The 22,269-nt window shown below is 43.3% G+C and overlaps 1 protein-coding gene across 2 annotated transcripts in view; it reads left to right on the top strand.

Moving 5' to 3' along the window:
* The first annotated feature begins 595 nt into the window (after positions 1–595).
* The window catches only part of NIPSNAP1 (nipsnap homolog 1), a 42,401-nt gene continuing 20,727 nt past the window's right edge, over positions 596–22,269 (top strand). For both annotated transcript variants that reach the window (XR_012472326.1, XM_074206278.1), the window contains exons 1-4: positions 596–729; positions 16,056–16,183; positions 20,431–20,476; positions 21,335–21,429. Coding sequence is in view for 1 of the 2 variants with exons in the window: in XM_074206278.1 (XP_074062379.1) it covers positions 611–729; positions 16,056–16,183; positions 20,431–20,476; positions 21,335–21,429 (388 nt within the window). In the remaining variant the exon portion in view is untranslated. The remainder of the gene's footprint in view (positions 730–16,055; positions 16,184–20,430; positions 20,477–21,334; positions 21,430–22,269) is intronic.

Genomic DNA, 22,269 nt, shown 5'->3' with positions numbered 1-22,269 from the left:
TACACCCAGAAACTAAAAGGGGACAGGGAGGCGATTCACATGCCTTCCACAGAGGGCCTGCATTTGGGCTAGATGGAGCTTCTTATGCATCCTCTGATGCAAGCCCTCTGGCCTGGCTCCCCGGGGTGGTGGTGGCCTTAAGTGGAGGGGTGGGAGCAACTGAGCAAGTTGAGCTGACTGACTTCCCAGCGCTCCGGGTCTGTGCCCAACCTTGGGATCCAGGTGGAAGGGTCGAGTGGGCATAAGAGAGCTGCCTTCCACCTGGGGAAGGATTTGTGGACTAAGAAGGCAGAAGTGGGGGGGCTGCGAGGTGGGACCCGAGGCAGCTTTGAGGCCGGATGATGGGGACTGGCAAACCTTCAAGAGGGGCCTCCCGAAGTTCAGGTGGAGCCTTTACACCCCCCAGAGTCAACAAAGGCTGCAAACCAAGGCTCCCGCTCCCCCGGGGTGGGGGGGGCACCTGTCCGGGCTGCGCCCTGATTGGGGACGAGCCCGGGGGCGGGGCGGGGCGGGGCTCCGACCTTCCCGCCCCCCCAGACCCCGCCCCGCGATGGGGCCCGCCCCTCCTGTTGTTGGGTTTCCCTCGCGCCTCCGCCGCTGCCGCCCGAACATGGCTGCGCGAGTGTGCAGCATCTCGGCGGGCGCGCTCCGCCGGCCGCCCCTCCGGAGGGGCCTCGGCCATGGCCACCCCGCCCACCCCGCCGGAGCTGCGCCTGGGGCCGGGCCGAGGTGAGCCGCGAGCTGGGGCTACCTGGGGGCCCGCGGGGGACCTGCCTGGGCTGGGAGGTGGGGGAGGGGCGGAGGCCACCCCTGGATGGGGGGAAGCTGGGGGGCGGGGGGGCGAGCGCAGGTCCAGCTTGGGAAGATGGGGTGGGGGGGCCGGAGCCCGAGGGATGCGGTGAGGAGCCGGGCTCGGGATGGGCGAATGGTCAGTGCCCACAATGGGAGGCGGGGGGGAGGGGCAGGACCGGGAGGGCAGAGGGCGAGAGCCGGGCTCGGTGGAGGAGGATGCCCGGTGCCCACAGCGGAAGGCTGGGGCGAGGGGGCTAGGCTTGGGCTGGAAGGGCGGTCTGTGCCCACCGTGGGTGCCAGTGATGTGGGCCGAGGGGCAAGGGTGGCATGGTGGGGTGGCCTGAGCCCACAATGGGAAGATGGAGGGAGGAGGAGAGCTACCCTGGGGCGAGGGAGAGGGAAAGGGGGGGGGGAGAAGAAAGAGATGGGCCTCGAGCCTGGAGGGGGAGAAAGGGAAGGTTTAAGCTGAGGGGGGAGGACCGGGGCCACAATGGGCTGGGGGAGGGGCGGCCTGTACCCTGGGGAGGAGGGAAGGGCCTGGGATGGGGCTGAGCCTGGAGGGGGAGGGTCGGAGCTGGGAGGAGGAGGAGGGCCTGGACCTCCCCGAGGATGGGGGAAGGGCAGAGACCGGGCCGGCCTGGGGGGAGGTGAGCACGATTTCGGGGCCACTGGCAGGGCTTTCAGGCCAGAACCCCCTCCCCCTCTCCCAAAGGGGGCGGTGGAGTGGGAAGGGAGGGCTCTTGTACTCGGCCCGAGGCCAATCGGCAGGAGGGAGAAGGTGTCCTATTGTGCTACTCTCCAGAGGGGCATTGTTGGGTGATACAAAGCTAAGAAAGGGTCCCTGCCTGTGTGCCTCTCTGGAGAGGTGGGGGAGGAGCCGGGCCAGACTCGGGCCAGAGAATGAATGCTACTGGTTCTTTGTGCACACACACACACACACTCACACACACTCAAACACAGACACACAGACACACACATACATAGAGACACACACACGTACAGCCTTGCGGCAGACATAAGATGGACCCCACAAAGAATCCTCTGCCCCAGGAAGCACCTGGGTTTCCCATGTGTTAGAGGAAAAGGGAGCTTACTGGGGCTCACCTGTGCCTCCCAACTGGGAGAGACTATAGAAATGGGCCATGAGTGATGATGCCCCCAAAGATTCCTTCCTTTTCTCTGACTAAAGGTCATATTTGGTCTGATCCCTTAGTCAAAGGAGAAAAACTGAAAATCTCCCCGCCTCCCCCTAGCCTTGCCAACCCAGAAGGGTCCTTAAGTGGTCATCTGGTTTAAGTCCCCCATTTTTCCTGCTGGAGGAACCGAAGCCTTGGAAGGAGAATGGTTCTGCTCAGGGTTATTGAGGCTGGGGGAGCAGCAGCAAATGCTGGGGTCACCTTCTTTGACTTCAGATTCAGTTCTCATCTTTGACCTAAGAAAGGATCACCAAGAATATAAAGGTCCTGAGAAGGAATCCGGTGTGGAGAGAGAGACAGAAGGTACCATAGACTGAAGGTTAGGAAGCCTGGACCCACTACCTAGCCAAGGGCTCCACAGTTTTGACTCCTTCCCTTCTCTAAGTGTCTGTTTCTTCCTCTGTGAAAATGAGGAGTTAGACTGCATTTGATCCAATTCTAATTCCCCATGAATTAACTGTGTAAATCTTTTTTTTTTTAAATGAGAGATTAGTCCAGGCGTTCTTAATCTGGGGTTAAAATTTCAGGGGTTTTGTGAATCTGAATGGGGGGGGGGGAAATCCATTTTTATTTTCAATAACCTCTAACCTTCTTCGTAACTCTAGTCTAAGAAAGGATCCCTATATAAAAGAGGTTACCAGCCCCTGATCTTTTCCATCCTCCCCATCTCCCAAAGGAGACAACTGAGGCTGGAAGTGGCCTAAAGTAGTTGCAGGACTGGCATTTAAAGTCTTGTCTGATCCCAGGGCGTATTTACCCCTGGGAAGGGAAGACTGAAGGGACATATTCCAGGGGCTGGCCTGCCCTGGAGGGACAGAACCAGGAGCTACGAGTAGAAGTTGACAGAGACTTGGGTTGAGTTCCTCATCTCTTTCATTAGAGCTATCCTAAAACAGAGTGCTCTGTGAGAGATGGTGAGCTCCCTGTCTGTGGAGGTCTTCCAGCAGAGGCTGGACAAACACTTGTTAGAGTCAGAAATCCTTTCAGGTAGAATTGGGTTCCATGCTCTTCCTCCCTCACCCTTTCTATTCCCACACTGTGATCTGGGTGCCAGCACTTACCACATGAGCTATTGTGTATCTGTGTCTTTAAGTTTGCATCCTTTCTTTCTAAATACATTGCAAGACTGTATCTTAGACCGCCACCTTATAGACTTTCAGTAAGTGTGGTTTCAAGTGGATCAAGGGACAGCTAGGTGGTGCAGTGTTTAGAGCGCCGGCCCTGGAGTCAGAAGGACCTGAGTTCAAATGCTGCCTCAGACACTTCATAATTATCTAACTGTGTGGACTTGGGCAAGTCACTTAACCCCATTGCCTTGCCCAATAAGTAAATAGATAAATGAATAAAAGTAGATCAAAAGCCTTGGTCTAGTAACAAGTCAACTTTTAGCATTTCTGAGCATTCAAGAAGCATTTATTAGTGGGTTAAAATGACTGCAATAGCTTGGTTCCTCTGTAAGGTTGCCAAATTGCTATTCCTAAAGCAAAAGTATGACTATCTCATAGAAACTTCTGCGGCTCCTAATTGCCTCCAGGATAAAATATGTTTATTTATTGAACATTAAAAGTCCTTCACCATTTGGCTTCAAACGTCCTTTCCAGGGTACTTTCCTATTGCTCTCCTATGTACACAGTCCAGTCAAACTTGCTTACTTACCTAACATTCCATCTCCTGCATGATGCAATGCATAGAGCACTGGCTTTGGAGTCAGGAGGACAGGAGTTTGAATCTAGCCTCAGACACTTACTGACTGTGTGACCTTGGGCAAATCACTTCACCTTGATTACCCCCAAACCTCGGGCCATTTCCAGTTGTCCTGATTCATATCTGGCCACTGGACCCATTTGGCTCTGGAGGAGAAATTGAGACTGGTGACTTGGCACAGCCCCACCCCCACTCAGATCCAATTTACCTCCCTGATGTTGTGATCTTCTTTGAAAATGAAGGACAAATATTATTACTATTATTTGTCTCTGCAAGATCAGTCCCTATACTTAGAATAGATTTCTTTATCTTTTAAAACCTCTTGGTCTCTTTTATTTCCTCACCTCATATACCACTTTAAGAGGTCTTTCCTTATTCCTCCAGTTTAAAAATTTTTTTTTAAATTTTATTTATTTAAGGCAATGGAGTTGAATGACTTGCCCAAGGTCACACAGCTAGGCAATTATTAAATGTCTGAGATCAGATTTGAACTCAGGTCCTCCTGATTCCAGGGATGGTGCCACTACCTAGCTACCCTATTCCTCCAGTTTTGAAAAGTCGGCATCATTATGTGTATTCCTCAGTGGACTCTTTTTGGTTGGAGACTGTAGTAATTTTGCATTAAGATGTCCAGTATTAGTACATAACAGGTAGGTGCCTGTTCTAGTCCCCTTCAGAGGAAGGAACTGAAACCCAGAAAAGAAGCACTTTGTTCCGAAGTTAACCACAAGTCAGCAAACATTTATTTAGTATTTACTATGTGCTAAGCTCCAAGGATGCAAATACAAACGAAAAGAAAGCCAGTCTATGCCCTCAAGGAACTTACTGCCCTGAACGGCATGGGGGGAGGGAGGATGATGGGAAAGTCCAGGTGAGTGAGGTATGATGGGAAATGAAGAGATGGTTGGTCTGTGCATCCTCCTTAAATGGAACTTCTAGAAGGAGCCCTCCTAATCAGAGGGGAACAGGGGTGGCTTCTAGGAATGATATGCTGCTCTCAGAAGAAAAGTTCAGGAGTTCAGTCTGATGACTTCCATAGGGGCCTTTTGAAGACTTAGAGTTTTTAAAATAACCTTTTATTCTAAGTACCTATAATGTGTTTTACAGGTATCCACTTGATCTTTGCAATCCTGTGAAATAGGTGCTATTATTATCTTAATTTTGCAATCAAGGAAACTGAGGCAGCCTGCAGTTAAGTAACTTTTCTAGGGTCTCACAACTAGTAAGTGTCAGAGGTCGGATTTGAACTCAGAAGGGGTGGGTCTCACCAGTCCTGGTCAGCTTTTAGCACCTTTAACAATCTTTGCCTGACAGTCCTTGCAAAGCTTTCAGAATAGGGATCAGAGTTGAATGGTGAAAATTGCTGGAAGTAATGTTATCTTCCAAATAAGTTAAAAGAGTAGGACCCTGGGGACAGCAGGGACTGGTTTTCCTTTTGTTTTTGTGATTCTCAGTGTGTTAACACATTTTTCTTTTTGTAGGGAATTCTGTGAAATCTACCTATACAAGTTAACACCTTGTCAATTGATAGCCTTAGAAAGTTTTATGGGAGACTGAGGCCAAGTGACTTATGCAAGGTCACAAAACCAGAACCAATATATGGAACAGGTGAGACTGGAACTTAGGTCAATGAGACCAACTCAGTATTTATTAGACCAATAATGTATTATTTCAGCTTAGCACATGGCAAGATGTTTGACAAACACCCCGCTGTGTTGGAGTAAATCAGAATAAAAATGTATATAAATACCGAGTCTCTAAGAAACAGGATTTAAAGTCAGAAGACCTAGGTTTGAATCCTGGTTCTGCCACCTTTAGACAAATGATAAATCTTAGCTTTAGAGACAGTTCTTGCTGTGTGACCCTGGGCAAGCCACTTATCATCATCTGTAAAATGAGCTGGGGAAGGACATGGCAAACCAACATCCTTGTCAAGAAAATCTGAAATGCAGCCATGTCAGAATTGGACAAAACTGAAAAATGACTGAACAGTAAGATGGTGTAGTGGATAATCTCTTGAATCTGGTGTCTAGAAGTCCTGATTTCAAATCCAGCTCCAGATTATGAACATTATTTGTATTGATAACTGACCAAGAGCTGCACAACCTAAATTATCTGAGTTCAAATCCAACTTCAAACACTTACTAGTTCTTCAACCCTGGGTGGGTCACTTAGCCTCTCTGTGCCTTAGTTTCCTCATCTGTAAAATGGGAATAATCAGGGTTTGCTATGAGGATCAAATGAGAGATTACATACAGTGCTTTGCTAAATTAAAACACTGTTGGCTATTATTCTTAGAGCTTGAAAGGGACCTTAAGTATTATATCTGCAAACTTTTATTTTGAAGATGAAGAGGAGGGGTGGCTAGGTGGCGCAGTGGATACAGCACCAACCCTGGAGTCAGAAGGACCTGAGTTCAAATCTGACCTCAGACACTTAATAATCACCTAGCTGCGTGGCCTTGGGCAAGCCACTTAACCCCATTGCCTTGCAAAAAAAAAAAAAACACCTAAAAAAAAAAGATGAAGTTGAGGTTCAGAGAGGGAAAGTTGTTTGCCCAAGGTCCCTAGGCAGTACAGAATAGGGAGGGTTTGAATCAGACCCTTGGACTCCCAACTCCATTGCTTTTTTCTTTTTCTTTTTTTTTTTTGCAAGGCAAACGGGGTTAAGTGGCTTGTCCAAGGCCATGCAGCTAGGTCATTATTAAGTGTCTGAGACTAGATTTGAACCCAGGTACTTCTGACTCCAGGTCCGGTGCTTTATCCATTATGCCACCTAGCTGCCCCCCATTGCTTTTTTCACTTACACTTCTCTGGCCCTTAGTTTTCTATTCTGAAAAATGGTCAGACTAGGCTAGATGATCTCTAATTTCTTTTAGAGCTAAAGCTTTTGAAATGATTCAAAACTCCCAACAATGCAAATTTGATTTGATTGACACCAAACCAGTCTGCATTGAGCTCTAGTCATGTTTGAAGGGGCAGGGCCATTAAAGAGACACCCTTATAAATGTTAAAAACCTGACTGAGCAAATGAATGAAATACTATAGAGATATTGAGTAACTGATGTACCAGGTCTCTTCCAAAAACATTCCAGTCTAGTTGGGAAGACTAATCATTCAGTCACTGAGCATTTGCTACATGCTACTAAATATAAGGCCCTGCCCTTAAGGAGCTTGAGTGAGAGGGTGTCTATCCATCCATCCACCAACCCACCCATCCATCATCTGTCTGTCTGTCTGTCTATCTATCTATCCATCCATCCATCCATCCATCCATCCATCCATCCATCTATCTGTCTGTCTGTCTATCATCTATCCATCCACCCATCTATCTACATATACACACACTCAAAATATCTGCAAGACAAATTGGAGAGGCAGATGGGATTGCACAAACAGATGGAGATGATTAGGAAAGGCTTCATGTGGAAGGGGCTCCAAGAGGTAGAGCTGAAGAGGAAGTGCATTCCAGGCTTGGAGGATAGCCAATGCAAAGGGGTGAAGATGGGAAAGGAGATGTACTATGGGAGAAGAGCAGCAAGTAGACCAGCTTGGGGTGGCAGAGTGCATAGAGGGGGGTAAAGTATAATAAAATTGAAAAGCAGATTGTGAAGGACTTTGAGTGAGAGCAATGACCTGATTAGATCTATACTTCAGGAAGATTCTTTTGGTGACCATTTGGAGTATGAATTCGAGTGGGAAGAGGCAAGAAAATCCATTAGGAATACAATTGTCATAGTCCCAACAAGAAGAGAGAAAAGTCTGGAACCAGATGGTGGCCATATACGTGGAGAAGAAGGTGGTAAGATGCACTTGATAGTAGCAGAACAAAGGAATATGTGCTAGGAATCATGTGCTATTAGAAGGAAAGGATAAGATTGTAGAATTTAATCCTGGAAGGTTCTTAGGGATTATCCAGGCCAACTACTTCTTCAGACAGAAAAGGAAACCTGGCTCAAGAGAGGAAATCAAATTTTTTCAGGAATAAGGAGCCAAACCAGAATTTGAACTCAGGACTGATTCAGAATTCTTGGTTCTGTCTTCTACCCCAGGTTCTTTCTCAAATTATTAGCTTTAGCAAAGGGATTTAATAGGTTCTAGATGCTCCCAAGGGGTCAACAGAAGTGATACCAAGACACCCTGAAGGTCTCATTGAAGAACTTTAGAATTGATGGTACAGCCTGGGAGACCCTGGCCCAGGACCTCCCAGCAGCAGCACTCTAAGAGGAAGGCAGAATGGAAGCAGCTTGAAGGAAATGAGACATATGTAAGTTTAGAGGACCCATCCTGGGTATTCATGGGGACTATTTGTGCCCAACCTGTGGTAGAGCATTCTGAGCTCATTTTGGTCTGATCAGCCACAGTCAGACACACTGTCATTGTCTCAAACACAGTGATGTCATTTTGGTCTTCTTTGATAACAAAAAACAAGAACCAATCAGTAGGTTCTAGGGTCTGAAAGAGATATCCAAAATTTACTTTTATTTTTAATTAACAACCATTTATTTTTAACTCCCCTCTATCTCCTTTACCTTGAAAAAGAAAAGGCAAAAACAAAATCCTTTAATAGTGAATATGCCTAGCCAAGTAAAACAAATTTCCACATAAACCATGTTCCAAAAATGTATAGCACTGTGACCCCTCTCTGGTAGGAGGTAGACAGCAAGCTTCCTGATTGGTCTTCTGAAATCAGAATTGGTCCCTACACAGATTAGAGTTCTTTATCTTTACAATGTTGTTATTATGTAAATTATTCTTCTGGTTCTGCTGACTTCATTTTGCTTCAGTTCATAGAAGTCTTCTCAAATTTCTCTGAAGTCATTTCATCATTTTTTAATGATACATCAATATTTCATTATATTCCTATACTATGATTTGCTTGGCCATTCCCCAGTTGATGGAGGCTCCCTTAATTTCCAGGTCTTTGCCACCACGAATAGAGCTGCTAAAAACTATTTTTGTCCATATGGGCCTTGTTCCTTTTTCTTTGATCTCTTTGCAGTATGTGGTACTAGTGATATTTGCAGAGCTGCAATTTTGGCGGATTTTGGGATGTCCATTTCCCACATACTACCAATGAAGAAACAGAAACCAAGAGATGGAAGATGATGTCCAAGGTCACATAGGTTATAAGAAGCACAGTTAAAACCCAGTTTTGAACTTGAAATCTAATGCTCTTAACTGTTTTGTCCTGCTGCTTCTGACCTTAGTAAATTTGGGATCTCAGCTGGGTCTTGAAAAATAAACCTCAGATCCTCCAGGGGAAGACATACCTGGCAGTGGGAATGTTGGAAATATGTGGGAGGGGGAAAAAAAGAGTTGACATTTTGTGATCAAATGGATCTGTTTGATGGGAAAAGGAATAACAGAAAGAAAGAAGATAAGAAAAGGCCAGATGGCAGAGAACTTTAAATGTTCAGTTAAAGAGTTTAGGTTTTATTTCATGAGCAATGGGAATCCATTGAAGATTTAGAGAGACAGAATGAAAGTCATTTTTCAAAAAAAAAAACCATAGAGGTGGCTAGGTGGCGCAGTGGATACAGCACCGGCCCTGGAGTCAGGAATACCAGAGTTCAAATCCGGCCTCAGACACTAAATAATTACTTAGCTGTGTGACCTTGGACAAGTCACTTAACCCCATTGTCTTGCAAAAACTTTAAAAAAAAAGCATAAAAATTGTTGTATAGCAATAGAATGATGAACTTGGGTTAGTTAGGGTTGCCATGGCTTCAGATTCTGCCTTTGGCCAGTCATTTGATGAATCAATCCTAGGTTTAGTTTCCTTCTGTAAAATGGGGATAAGAATGAACAATGTTTGTTGTGAGGGATAAGAATATTTTGTGAACTTTAAAGAACTACCTATGTGCCTATTATTAGGGTATGGAGTATAAGAGAGAGAAACTGAGGTCCAAAAATTGTCTGGTTCACTCCAGGAATAAAGTGGGGTGATTTTGCTTGCTTTGGGGTAAAATACTAGATTATTTCTACTGTGTTTGCTCTAAGATCATTAAAACCCAGCTCTTCCTAGACTTGCTTTATCAATAGATTGGACCTTAAAGTTCATCTAGTCAATAAACAATGTTCAGGTGCCAAAAATACAAAGACAAAGATGGAACTGTCCCTGTGCTCCAGAAGTCTATATTTTATTGTTTCCAAACCATTTTGTAAGAGAAAATTGAGGGAAGTGACTTGTCCAAGGTCTCTTAGCATTGATAGCAGAACTGCCTTGAGGCTTCTGTAAAGGGCATCAGGTAAGACAATAGGATAGGGGTGCTAGGTTACCAGGGCCTTCCCCTAGCAGAGGCTGGGGACCTTGCAGATTGGAAGGCAGCTTGGGTGACTCAGTGGACATTTTGCTGGGCCTGGAGTCAAGAAGGCAAGAGTTCAAATTCAGTCCTCAGTTGCTAACTAGTTATGTGACCCTGGTCAACTCCCTTAATCTGTCTGCCTCAGTTTCCTCAACTGTAAAATGGGCATCTTAATAGCACTGCCTTCCCAGAATTTTCCCAAGGATCAATGGAATATTTTTATGAAGTGCTTAGCACATAGTAGGTAGTTAATAAATGCTTATTGCCTTCCCTAGCTTTGGGGTCAGACTGCTGGGTTGTTTATCTTGGGCATTGCCAGTGTTAATAAATGACTAGAATCTAAAGTTCAAGAACAAAGGTCTTCTGCATGTAAACAGGACAGGATTCTGAATTCGTCCCGTCACCACCTCCTCTTGGATGACAGATTCTTTACCTTCTGAATAGGAAGGAAAAGCAAAATATCTCATCACCACTCCTCCACGTACCCCGCCTCCAATCAAAGGTCATGGTGACTGACAATGCACAGCAATCCCTTACTAGGCTGACCCTAGGGCTGCTACTCTGACCTCTAGAAGTAGAATGGTCTGGGCCCTAGCAGGCAGTGGGACATTGTGGGGAGAGAGCTGGGCAGGACCACACGCTTATGCTCTAGCCTGCTGCTTACCTCAGCAAGTTCTCTCTAGTTTGGAGGAGAACATTCTCTGTGGCCTTCTCAGTTCTGACATTCCCTGTTCTAAGACCCTTCCCAACTCTAACATTTCTGTCCTAAGGAACCTCCCAGCTATAAATGGAGAGTAATAATAGGTCCTACCTTTTTATTAAGTGTCTGAAGCTGGATTTGAACTCAAGGTCTTCCTGACTCCAGGACCAGTGCTCTATCCACTGCGCCACCTAGCTTCCACTGGTTACTTTACTTTTCCAAAAGGTTAAGGTCCTTCATGGGAATCCTGAGTAGGTATTTTTCACTTTACTTTCACCTCTGCTTTCTGCTATCTTTTATTCATTCATTTGTTCATTTACTGAAGACAAAGGGGTTAAGTGGCTTGCACAAGGTCACACAGCTAGGCAACTATTAAGTATCTGAGGTCACATTTGAACTCAGGTCCTCCTGACTCCGGGGCCGGTGCTCTATCCCTGCTTTCTGCCATCTTTGCAAGTTACAAATTGGAATCTCCTCATAAACCAAGGCAAAGTCTGTGTTTTCTTAATCCTTTTACCTGTAGTATCTTCTGGCGGTATCATTTGGTGAGTGAACATTTAGTCATTTAATAAACATTTATTAAGCACTTTGCTATATATCCACTGTACCACCTAGCCACCCCCAATTGAACATTTCTAGTATTATGCTGAATATTGGAGGCTATAATGAAAGGTAGAAGACAGCCTCTGCTCTCAAGAATCTAATGGGGGAGACAAACATGTAAAAAAGTCTTATATATATGGGGGGAGGGGAGAGAGACATTTCCTACTCTAAATCCAGGATTATTTTATCACTGACTGACAATAGAATTGCAATGGGTCTTGAATGCCAGGCTGAGAAGTTTTATCTTTTTCTCTAACACAGTGTTTGGAAAGAACACCAGATTTGTAGCCAGAACACCCAGATTTGAACTCCAGCTTTGCTACTTAGTTTAACAATGATCCCACAAATATTTCAGCACCTACTTTGGGCTAGACCCTGTAGTTACAAAGTCAAAAAAAAAAAGAACCAGTTTATAGCTTTCTGTTTCCTTTCCCTGGACTTCAGGTTCTTAGTGAAAAAAAAAAATACTTTCTAAGTTTTCTTCCATTTACATAATTCTTGGGGCAGCTAGGTGGTGCAGTGGATAGAGCATAGACCCTGGAGTCAGGAGGAACCAAGTTCAAATCTGACCTCAGACACTTAATTGCCTAGCTGTGTGACCTTGGGCAAGTCACTTAACCCCATTGTCTTATAAAATAAAAACAAAAAAGAAAACTATTTACATAATTCTCTAAGGTTTGCAAAACTCTTTGTCTATCACTTCATTGGAGCCTCTCCACAACTGAGTAGGAAACTGAGGCTTAGCATTGGCTCTTGAGAACCCAGCTAGTGAGTGTCACAGATTTGAACACAAGACTTCCAGATGCATCAGGAAGACACTTCATCTATGGCACCATCCTATGGATCATCATTGATCCCTAGACCATGGGGAGCTATTAGAAGTCAGTCAGTTAATAGTCATGTAGAAATCACCTAACATGTACCAAAGCATTGCTAATTGCTGAAGAAAGAAAGACTAAGGATAGTCCCTGCCTTCAAGGAATACACAGTCTAATTAACAAGCCAACCATTTTTTTGAAAAGCATTGATAAGTATAAGAATAGGGATCTAGGGCAGTGAAAGCTTCCACTGTATCAATACTTTGGAATGAATGATGAGGAAAGATCAAAGAGGTGTCTGGGGCTTGGGATTGGCGACTGGTATGTGTAGGCAGAGCTTGGCAATGGCTAGTGGTGCCGGGGGCAGGGCTTGAGGTTGGCTGTGCTTCAGTCACAAAGAATAGTGATATTAAAAAAATGACTTTGTAATGGGGGAGGGGTAAATGAGGGTCTGGTGATGGGTCAGAGTTCAAGCTGCTGGAATCCTTTATGAATAGATATGTGAAAGTATTGGAATATTTGTTTCTCCAATCAGCAGGAGATCTTAGCTTTCCTATCCTTGGTGCTGAAGGGATGGAACTAGAGAATTCATTCATTTGCTTGCAAAGATTTATTACTAATACAGATCATTATTACTGGGTTTTATATAAACATATTATGCTTATTATAATAACTTCTAATAGTATATGGATGTATGTAGATTATACATGCACATGCAGACTCATGAAGCATCTAGGTAGAGCAATTCATAGAATGCTGGGTCAGATGTCAGAAAGGCCTGAGTTCAAGTCTAGCTTCAGTGTGACCCTGGGTAAATCACTTAACCCCGTTTGCCTCAGTTATCTCATCTGTAAAATGAGCTGGAGAAAGAAATAACGAATTGCACCAATATCTTTACCAAGAAAACCCAAGATGGGGTCATGAAGAGTTGGACTTGACTGAAATGTCTGAATAATAACAGTTTTACCCAAATGTTTGTTGGTTGGTTAAACCTTTATTAATTGGGCAGTTAAGTGGTTCAGTGGATAGAAAACCAGCCCTGGAGTCAGGAGGACCTGAGTTCAAATCCGGCCTCAGACATTTAATAATTACCTAGTTGTGTGGCCTTGGGCAAGCCACTAGGCCCCATTGCCTTGCAAAAAAAAACCAAACTAAAAATAATTGATTGATGTAGTCAATAAGGAAACATTTATCAAACATTCAGCCCATTGTCTTTGCCAAGAAGACCACGAATGGGGTCACAAAGAGTTGCAGGCACCATTTTTCAAAGGACTTCTGTAGAGGTGTAAGATCAAGAACCAGCTTTTGGGGAGGACTGAAAGAGGAGTGAGGAGGTGAAGAAGAGGGAGGAAGGGAGACAGTGCCTTCTTTGGAGTTTAGCAGTGAATGGCTAGAGGATGATCCTTTCAATGGATGGGCAGGATCAGGGGAATTTTTTAAGTATTATCGATCCCTGAGCATGTTTGTAAGAGGCAAGATAGAAAATTAGACTAGTAGGTAGACAAGGGACAAATTGAAGATGATAAAAGGGAAGAGGGGATAGAACAGGAAAATGATGGGGGGCAGGCTCTTAGGAGGAGACTGGAGGAGACACAGCTGTGGGCAAAGGTGATAGTATGACTTATGTTTATCAAAGAAACCTAATTTGACTTATAAAGAATGTGGTATCCTACCACAAGAGCATTTTTCAGGTGTTTTATAATGAATCTAAGTGTGCTTCACACATAACAGTTATGTTCCTGAAGTAGAATGATTTTAAATTAATTAAGGATCACTAAAAGAATCCTTTTGTAAATCACATTATTATAATGTAAAAACTGCTTTCTTTTTTTAATTTAATTTTTTTAAAGGCAATCAGGTTAAGTGACTTGCCCAAGGTCACACAGCCAGGAAATTATTAAGTGACTGAGGTCAAATTTGAACTCAGGTACTCCTGACTCCAGGCCCATGCTCTATGTACTGCACCCCCTAGCTGCCTTTCTAAAAATTGCTTTCTAATCTTATCTGTCCTGAGTTCAGATTTTCACTTAGTTTTGAGAAAATAATATGTAATCTGGATCTCTTTAAAGACAAAACATACCAAATGTGTGTGTAGCTATAAATATATTCAACTGGGTCAAAACATTTCAATAGTCTCCTTTAATAGTATGCTATTAAATGTTTGCGTGTTGTCTCCTCTATTACCGTGAGCTTCTAAGGATAGGGACCTATATTTTGCCTCTTTTTGTATCAATAGCACTTAGTAGACATGAGTCTAGCATAAAGCCTTTCCTGACTGGCTTGTATTAAGGACAATTTTCACCTCAACTAATGATATAGTCTATTTTACAACAATACTGTAACAAAGCACCAAAAAGCTGGTTTAAAAAAAAAAGTCAGATTGAAGATAATAAAGGGAGAAAGACAATATGAAATGATGGGAGGGATGGGGGAAGGGAGAGATTGGAGCACAAGAGGAAGGAGAACCACCATGTCCTAGGAATCTAGAGAAAATGAGATAGGGATTGGTGAAGATGAAAGTTTGAAGGGAAGTTCTATGGGGAGTAGGAACTGATGTCTACTGAGCTATTGGGAATGTGAGATTGGAGTTGGGGAACAGGGACAACAACTGTGGGGGTTTAGTATGATAGGGAGATCATTAAAAGCTGAGGGCTACAAGAGACCTTAGAGGTGGTCAGCTGGTCCAACACTCTCATTTTACTAAGGAGGAACTTGAGATAGTGACTTGCCCAGGGTCATAACTAGAAGGTATCTAAGACAGGATTCAAACCCAGTTTTTCCTCCATGACCATCATTTTACCCACTAAACTAGAAATATGGATGAATAAAGATTTTGATAAGTGCTTACTTGTGCAAAGAGCTAAGTGAAGGACTGAGGATAAAAAAAAAGTCAGATGTCCCTACCCTCAGGGAGCACATGCTTTAGTGAAGTGGGAAAGAAACTTTGCACTGGGAAAGTTTCAGCCACAAGTCAGTTGGAAAGTTGCCTAGGTCTCTGGTGACAAGAACTTTCTTTTCTGGGTCTTCAAAACCTGGCATGTGCAGGAGCAGCTTTTGAACTATCTCCTCACAGGGGTGACTTCCCAGGATGGTGGCTAGAGGGACCAGACTAGAAGCCTGGCTGTTTCCAAGGCTCTTGGGCTCAAGCTCCTGGACTATCTTCATCAGGATCTGAGAGGCCATAGTGGCCGGGGTGATGGGATGAATAATCAATAGAGAAAAGAAGATCCCTACAGAGCAAGAGTTCATTCAAAGTCATTTAGTATCAATTCTTAGATCTGCATCAGGTCTCAGCTGTAAGATTTTATTCCTTTCTCTCTTAATTATCTCCTATTTCTCCCATCTATATTTTGCAAATAAATGTGTATGTGTAGACTGTAAGCTCCTTGAGGGTAGGCATGGATTTTTTGTTTGGGGTTTTTTGTACCTTTTTTGTATCCCCAGCAATTGGCACAAAGCCTGATAGATCAAGTTGTAATGTTCTCTGACTTGGGGGGTAGAAATTGAGAAGGTAGAGGTTAAGGATTGTTAGAATAGAATGTTGTCAAGAAGATGGTATGGTTAAGGGAAGAAAGGGTGAATTTGGATTCAGAAGACCTGGATTCAGATCTTGTCCTAGCACCTTGGGCAAATCATTCCCTCCTTTACTCACCTTAGTTTCCTTTATAAAATGAGAGAGCTGGTTTAAAGGGCCTTCAAGACTCCTTCCAACCCTGTTTCTTATAAATTATCTGTGACCTGTAATACCTATAATCAGACCTGTTTCCTCATCTGTAAAATGAGGATATTGAATTCAACAACCCTGAGGTCCCTTCCAGCTCCAAGTATGTGTTTCCATGGATAGGATTGGGGCAGAGAGGAAAAGATGAAGCTGTAACTTCTTCCATTTCCTCCCACCTGCTAGCCATGACCCTTTTATCTCCTGGCTTTCTCAGGGCCTACTCAAAAGACAGCGAAAGCAGTTGGTTCCGTTCCCTTTTTGTCCACAAAGTTGATCCCCGGAAGGATGCCCATTCCACCCTCCTGTCAAAGAAGGAGACCAGTAACCTGTACAAGATTCAATGTGAGTATCTTCCCCTCCCCTCCCCTGCTCTCCCTCACTTTTTCCTTCTCTTACTTTCCCTCATTATTGCCACTTCCTAGGTTCCTTTCACAGGCAACAGGTAGAATCTTTGGACCTGACCCAGGCATAGGAGTAAATAAGATGTTATTTTGTCAAACTGACACAATTATGTTGCTGAGAAGCCTGGTACTGGAGTCAGGAAGAGAGAGGGTTCAGATCCTGTCTGACCTAGACTGAATGTGGGACCCTGGTGAAGTCACTTCCAAGTAATTCTCTAGGGCCAGTGCAGTGAGCTTCCACACTGGGAGTTTCCTAGGCTGATAGAATCAGCATGTCTTGACCACCCCTCCCCTGACAAATATGTGTGGATCTTTCCCTAAAATCTTTCTCTGCGTGAACTGGACTTAGTGGCAACTCTGGACTTTGAAAGGCTAAGTCAGCAGTAGGTAAATTCTGCTAAGTCTCACCAATCCATTCATTAGAAAGCATTTATTAAGCACCTACTATGTGCCCATCAGGAAAGGCTTTATGCTAAATTCATGTCTGCTAGGTTCTAAGTGCTATTTATACAAAAAGAGGCAAAATATAGGTCGCACAGTAATGGAGGAGACAACATGCAAACCACTATATAGAAACCAGCTATAGAAGAACAAATAAATAAATAAATAAATAAGCAACAGAGGGAAGGCACCAGATTTTAGAGGGGTTAGGAAAGGCTTCTTTTAGAAGGTAGAGATTTTAAAGGAAACCATGGGAGCCAGTAGAGTATATGGAGATGAGAAAGGAGATCATAGCAGATATAGGAGATAACTACATTAATTCCCAGAGTTGGGTGGCTAGATGGTGCAGTGGATAGAGCACCAGCCCTGGAGTGAGGAGGATCTGAGTTCAAATCCAGCCTCAGATACTTAATAATGACCTAGCTGTGTGGCCTTGGGCAAACCACTTAACCTCACTGCCTTGCAAAAACCTAAAAAAAAAGGATTCCCAGAGTTGAGAGATGGAGAGTTTTGTTGTAGAACTGTCAGGCCAGTGTCCCTAAATTGAAGGGTATATATGAAGGTGTAAGACGACTGGCATTTTATATTTAATCCTGGAGGTGATAGGGAACCACTGAACTTTATTGGTAGTATTGGGAAATAGGATGATTCTTAAATGAATGGATTAAAAAAATTTCTTAAACACTTGTTCTTAAACACTTGCTATGTACCTAGCCAATAGAAATACAATTATAAAAATGGAGACAGTCCATGTCCTCAAGGAGCTTACATTCTGAATAGAGGAGACAACACACCAAAGCATCCAGCCCTAAGGCAGGTCAAAAGGCCTGGAAGTCTTGATATATGTCAGTTGGCCCAATAAAGGATTTAAGGATGGTTGGATGTTGAGGCAGAGCAAAAAGTGAGACCTGGTGTTCTCTATCTCATCCAAAGGCATGGAGTTGTTGACTCCCATCTCTTCTAAGGCCAATGAGCAACCAACTATGCATCCCAGACGAAGGGGGATGGACAAGGGCAGAGGGTGCCTCCTGTAGACCAGGTCAGGTATGCAAAGACCAAAGTGAGACAGTTTTAGGACTAAGATTTAGAGCTGGAAGGGACTGGAGAGGTCATTGAATCTACCCTTCCCCCCTCGTTTTACAGAGGAGAAACCTGAGACCCAGAGATGATAGGTGATTTCCCCTAAGTCAACAGATGGTAAATGTCTAAGATGGTTTTTTGACCCAGATACTCTTAATTCTTAAGTCCTGAACCCTGTCTACTCACTGTAACACAGATCTATTACTGCCCTCAGGGAGCTTGTGCTCCTTCCAATGACATAATCCTTCATACCCTTTCTTACGCATCACTGGTTATAGTCCAAAGCCTCCTTATTCTCATCACCACTTGTCTCTCTATTGCCCTCTGGGACATAGTCCAGATATTTCTGTCCTTCATGGTCGCCACTACTGAGCATCACTGGAAGAATCCTGGTATTAGTGGAATGAGAGTGAACCCATTGGGAGCTTGGAGGCCAGGGAATGCTGGATTGTTTTTTTGTTTTTGTACTGTAGGACTGAGACTGTCCATTTAATTCAACCAACAATTTAAAGCACCTACCATGTGCCTGACCCTGGACTTAAGTTCTGGAAATACAAAAAATGAAAAAGGACAGCTCCTACCTTCAAGGAGCTGATCCTTATTGGAGGAAGACAACTCACCAAAGGAAGCTGAGAAGAAGGGGAGGGGCCCCATATGTACCAGGGGGTTCATAAATGCTCAGTGATTGTCTAATTATAGAATTACCAAAAAAAGGAAATAAAATGTGAGAGCTGGAGGGTCCCAAGGGAGTCCTTGGGTCAGGAATAGGGTTGCTTCCTTCTGGTTTGATTCTGGGCTTCAGTGTGGTTTAACTGCAATGACTCCCCAGGGTAGGTAAACTGAAGGTCATCAATAAGGGAGGGCCTCTGAACTGAGTGGAGGACTTGTAATAGTCTGGCATCAGCTCCATTTGGGGAGGCCCTCCTGGTTTGCTGCCCCCTTCCTTTGAGCTTTGCTTTGAAAGAATCACATTCATTGTGCCAAGTGCACAGTGATGCTTTCTAGGAAGGTGGGGTGGGGAGGGAAATGCTCATTTGTTTGTTTTTACAAACTGAAAATAGTTCAGGGTTTATGATTTCATGAGTTTTTAAATTTTTATTGATGTTTCTGGCCTTTGTTTTGTGAATGAACTAGATAAATGAATGAAATTGTATTTATTAAATATTTAAAATGCATTCAGTACTGAATTTACAAGAACAAAAGAGATGGTCCCTGACCTTGGGAAGTTCACCTGAGAGGGGACATGCAACATTAATCAATCAAAAAATATTTTTTTCTTTTTTTATACATATTTGTTTATTATTCCAATTTCTTATAAAGATAGTTTTTAATATTCATTTTTTATAAGATTTTGAATTCCAGATTTTTCTCCTTTCCTCCTTTTTCTCTCCCCTCACCTTAACAGAAGTAATCTGATATAGATTATGCACATATTCCAATGTTAAACATATTTCTATATTAGTCATTCAGCAAACATTTATTAACCCCTACTATGTGCAGGGTACTTTGCTAAGCTTTGAGGAAATAAATAAAGGCAAGAATAGCCCCTCCCTTTAAGGAATTTACAATGTAATGGGAGTAACTAGGTCTCTCAATGGATAGAGAACTGGGTCTGAAGTCAGAAACAACCTGAGTTCAGATTTACTAGCTGTGTGACCCTTGATCTCTGCCTTATTTCCCTCATTTGTAAAAGGGAATGCATTAGACAGGGATGGTAATAAGTCTTGGGGGTGGAGAATGGAGCCTCATGTCCATTTTTACAGAAGCAATTTCTTGTTCTTTCTCCTGCTCGCCTCTCTTTTTCTAATGATAATAATAGCATGTTTACATGGGATTTAAACTTTGCTAAACCCATATATGTTATCTCATTTGATCTTTCATAACAAAAATCATTTTAATAATCCAAGCCCACATTTATTTACATGCTACTCTGAGACTTGTAAAGTTTTACATGTTAACTCATTTGATTAGATTTTCAACATTTATTTGAATGGTTTAATGAATGTTTTCTGTCTTTAGAGAGGAAGATATAAATTAGAAATTTGATTAAGATTTAGTGGGCATCACTTAGGCAAATCACTTTGCTTCTGAGGTTCTCTTATCTGCATAGATGATCTAGATGGATGATTTCTTGGGGTCTTAGGATTTCTCTTAATACTAAATAATGATGATGATGATGATGATGATAACTAGCATTTATATAGTGCCTACCATGTGCTTAGAATTGGATCCTTGCAACAACCCTGGCAAGTAGTTTTATATAGTATTAAATATTATAGTATATTATACACACAATATTATATATATAATATAAAAGTATATATTATACCTTTTTATAGTTGAGGAAACTGAGGCATGTGACATTGACAGTGTACTTTCCATACATCATCTCCTTTGATCCTCATAGAAGCCCTATGAAGTCTTTTGAACCTTATTTTACAGATGAGGAAACTGAGGCCAGAGAGATGAAATGATTTCTCAAGTTGACATAAATGTTGAGGATGGAATTTGAACCTAACTCTTCTTGACCAGCTCCAGGTTCAGTGTATTGTTGCCTCTAAATGTGGGGCTGTTTCATCTCTCCCCCTTCCCTAAGTCATCCTCCCTGGAGCTCTGTCCCGTTTACCCAAACGCTAGAATAACAGATTTTTCTCTGATTTATTGCAGTTCACAATGTAAAGCCAGAGTGCCTGGACACCTACAATAGCCTGACGTGAGTCTTCTTCCCTCCTTCTGTCTTTTTGGTCCTGATGTTCCCAAGGTGTCTTGCCCATCATCATGTCACTGTGCCCACCTTCCAATGCTCAATCTTGTCCCCAACCTCTTGCTAACATATTGTATCAATCCAACCAGCCAATGTTAGAGAGTTGGTGAAACGAAGACAAAAGTATCCAAGCAATCCCCTCAAGGGACTTACATTCTATTGAGATGAAACATGTATCTACCTGAATGAAGACAAAATGATTCAAAGTAAATTGGATGGGAGAGAATCATCCTCTTGTAGATGGCATTTGAATAAACCTTGAAGTCTCTAGAGAGCTTTCACAGCCTGTACATGTTCAGGAGGGGAGGAATATATTATTAGCCTAGTTAGGGTGGAAGGGAGAAGCCGGGGAAAAGAGGGAAAGTGAAAGAGAAGGGGACGAGAAAAGGGGGATAAGGGAGAGGGAAAAAGAGAAAAAGGGGAGAGGCAGAGAGAAAGGGAGAAGCAGGGAGAGAGGAGAGAAGGGAAAAATAAAAGAAGAGAGGGAGAAAAGGGGGGAGAAGAGAATTCCAAGTAGCAAAAAAGTACGTCTTCCTCCCCCTGCCTCCTCAAATTCTGCATTTCACTGACTAGAAGAACAAGACTCAGAGAGGTGATAACCTAAGTTACCCAAGTAGAAATGGTAGAACCAAGCTTTCTATCATCATCTGGAATAGAGGCTGTTTCCTATATTATTTCCAGGGCTATGGAAGTGGGAGAGAGGCTTCTAGCCTCATCAGTCTCTGAGCAGGCTGTGTACTAAATGCTTGGTTGAGAAAGAAAGGCTCTCTTATTCATTCTCATTTTACTTTTTGCTTTTTTTCTTAGGGAGGCAGTGCTCCCCAAGCTTCACTTGGACCCAGACTACCCTTGTGCTCTGGTGGGGAACTGGAACACCTGGTATGGGGAGCAGGATCAAGCTGGTGAGACCTCTGTTTTTGCCTACCTTCTTCCTCACCCCAGAACCCACTCCCGCCTTGCCACCAATGATCCCTGCTTTTCACTTCCTCCTTGGACACTGAACTCCCTTCTCTATCTATCCCTGTCAGAGGGAACCCAGTCATCACTCTCTCCTTTGATACTTTTCTTTTTTAGGGTTTTTTTTTGCAAGGCAAATGAGGTTAAGTGACTTGCCCAAGACCACACAGCTAGGTAATTATTAAGTATCTGAGACCGGATTTGAACCCAGGTCCTCCTGACTCCAGGGCCAGTGCTTTATCCACTACACCACCTAGCCACCCCGCTTTGATACTTTTCAAAGGTGGTTTTGCCATCTAGAATATAATTATACTCTTAGAATCTCTGGTCCTTTCCATCTGCCCTGCGACTAGATTTTCTTTCATGTATTGTCTCCCCCATATAGAGTGTAGTTAAAGCTCCATGAGGGTACAGACTATTCTTTTTCCTATTTGTGTCCCCAACGTGAAACACAATGATTGGCACATAGTGAACCATTTATAAATGCTTTTCATTTATTCCCCTAGCCATCATCTTCATTTTAGTCATGAGGAAACTGAAGTTCAGAAAGAAGAGAAGCATGGAGTTTTAAAGTTGTGTGCAGTCATTTTTCAGTTGTGTCCAACTTTTCATTTTTGTGGACATGACACTGGCATGGTTTGCCAGTTCCTTTTCCAGCTCATTTTACAGATAAATAAACTGAGACAATCAGGGTGAAGTGACTTACTTAGGAATACACAGGTAGTATGTGTCTGAAGAAAGATTTGAACTCAGGAAGATGGGTGTTCCTGATTCCATGTTTTATG

Source organism: Macrotis lagotis, chromosome X, assembly GCF_037893015.1.
Source record: "Macrotis lagotis isolate mMagLag1 chromosome X, bilby.v1.9.chrom.fasta, whole genome shotgun sequence".
Lineage (NCBI taxonomy): Eukaryota > Metazoa > Chordata > Mammalia > Peramelemorphia > Peramelidae > Macrotis > Macrotis lagotis.
Note: the sequence above shows the minus strand (reverse complement) of the source record. Positions and strands in the feature narration are given on the sequence as shown.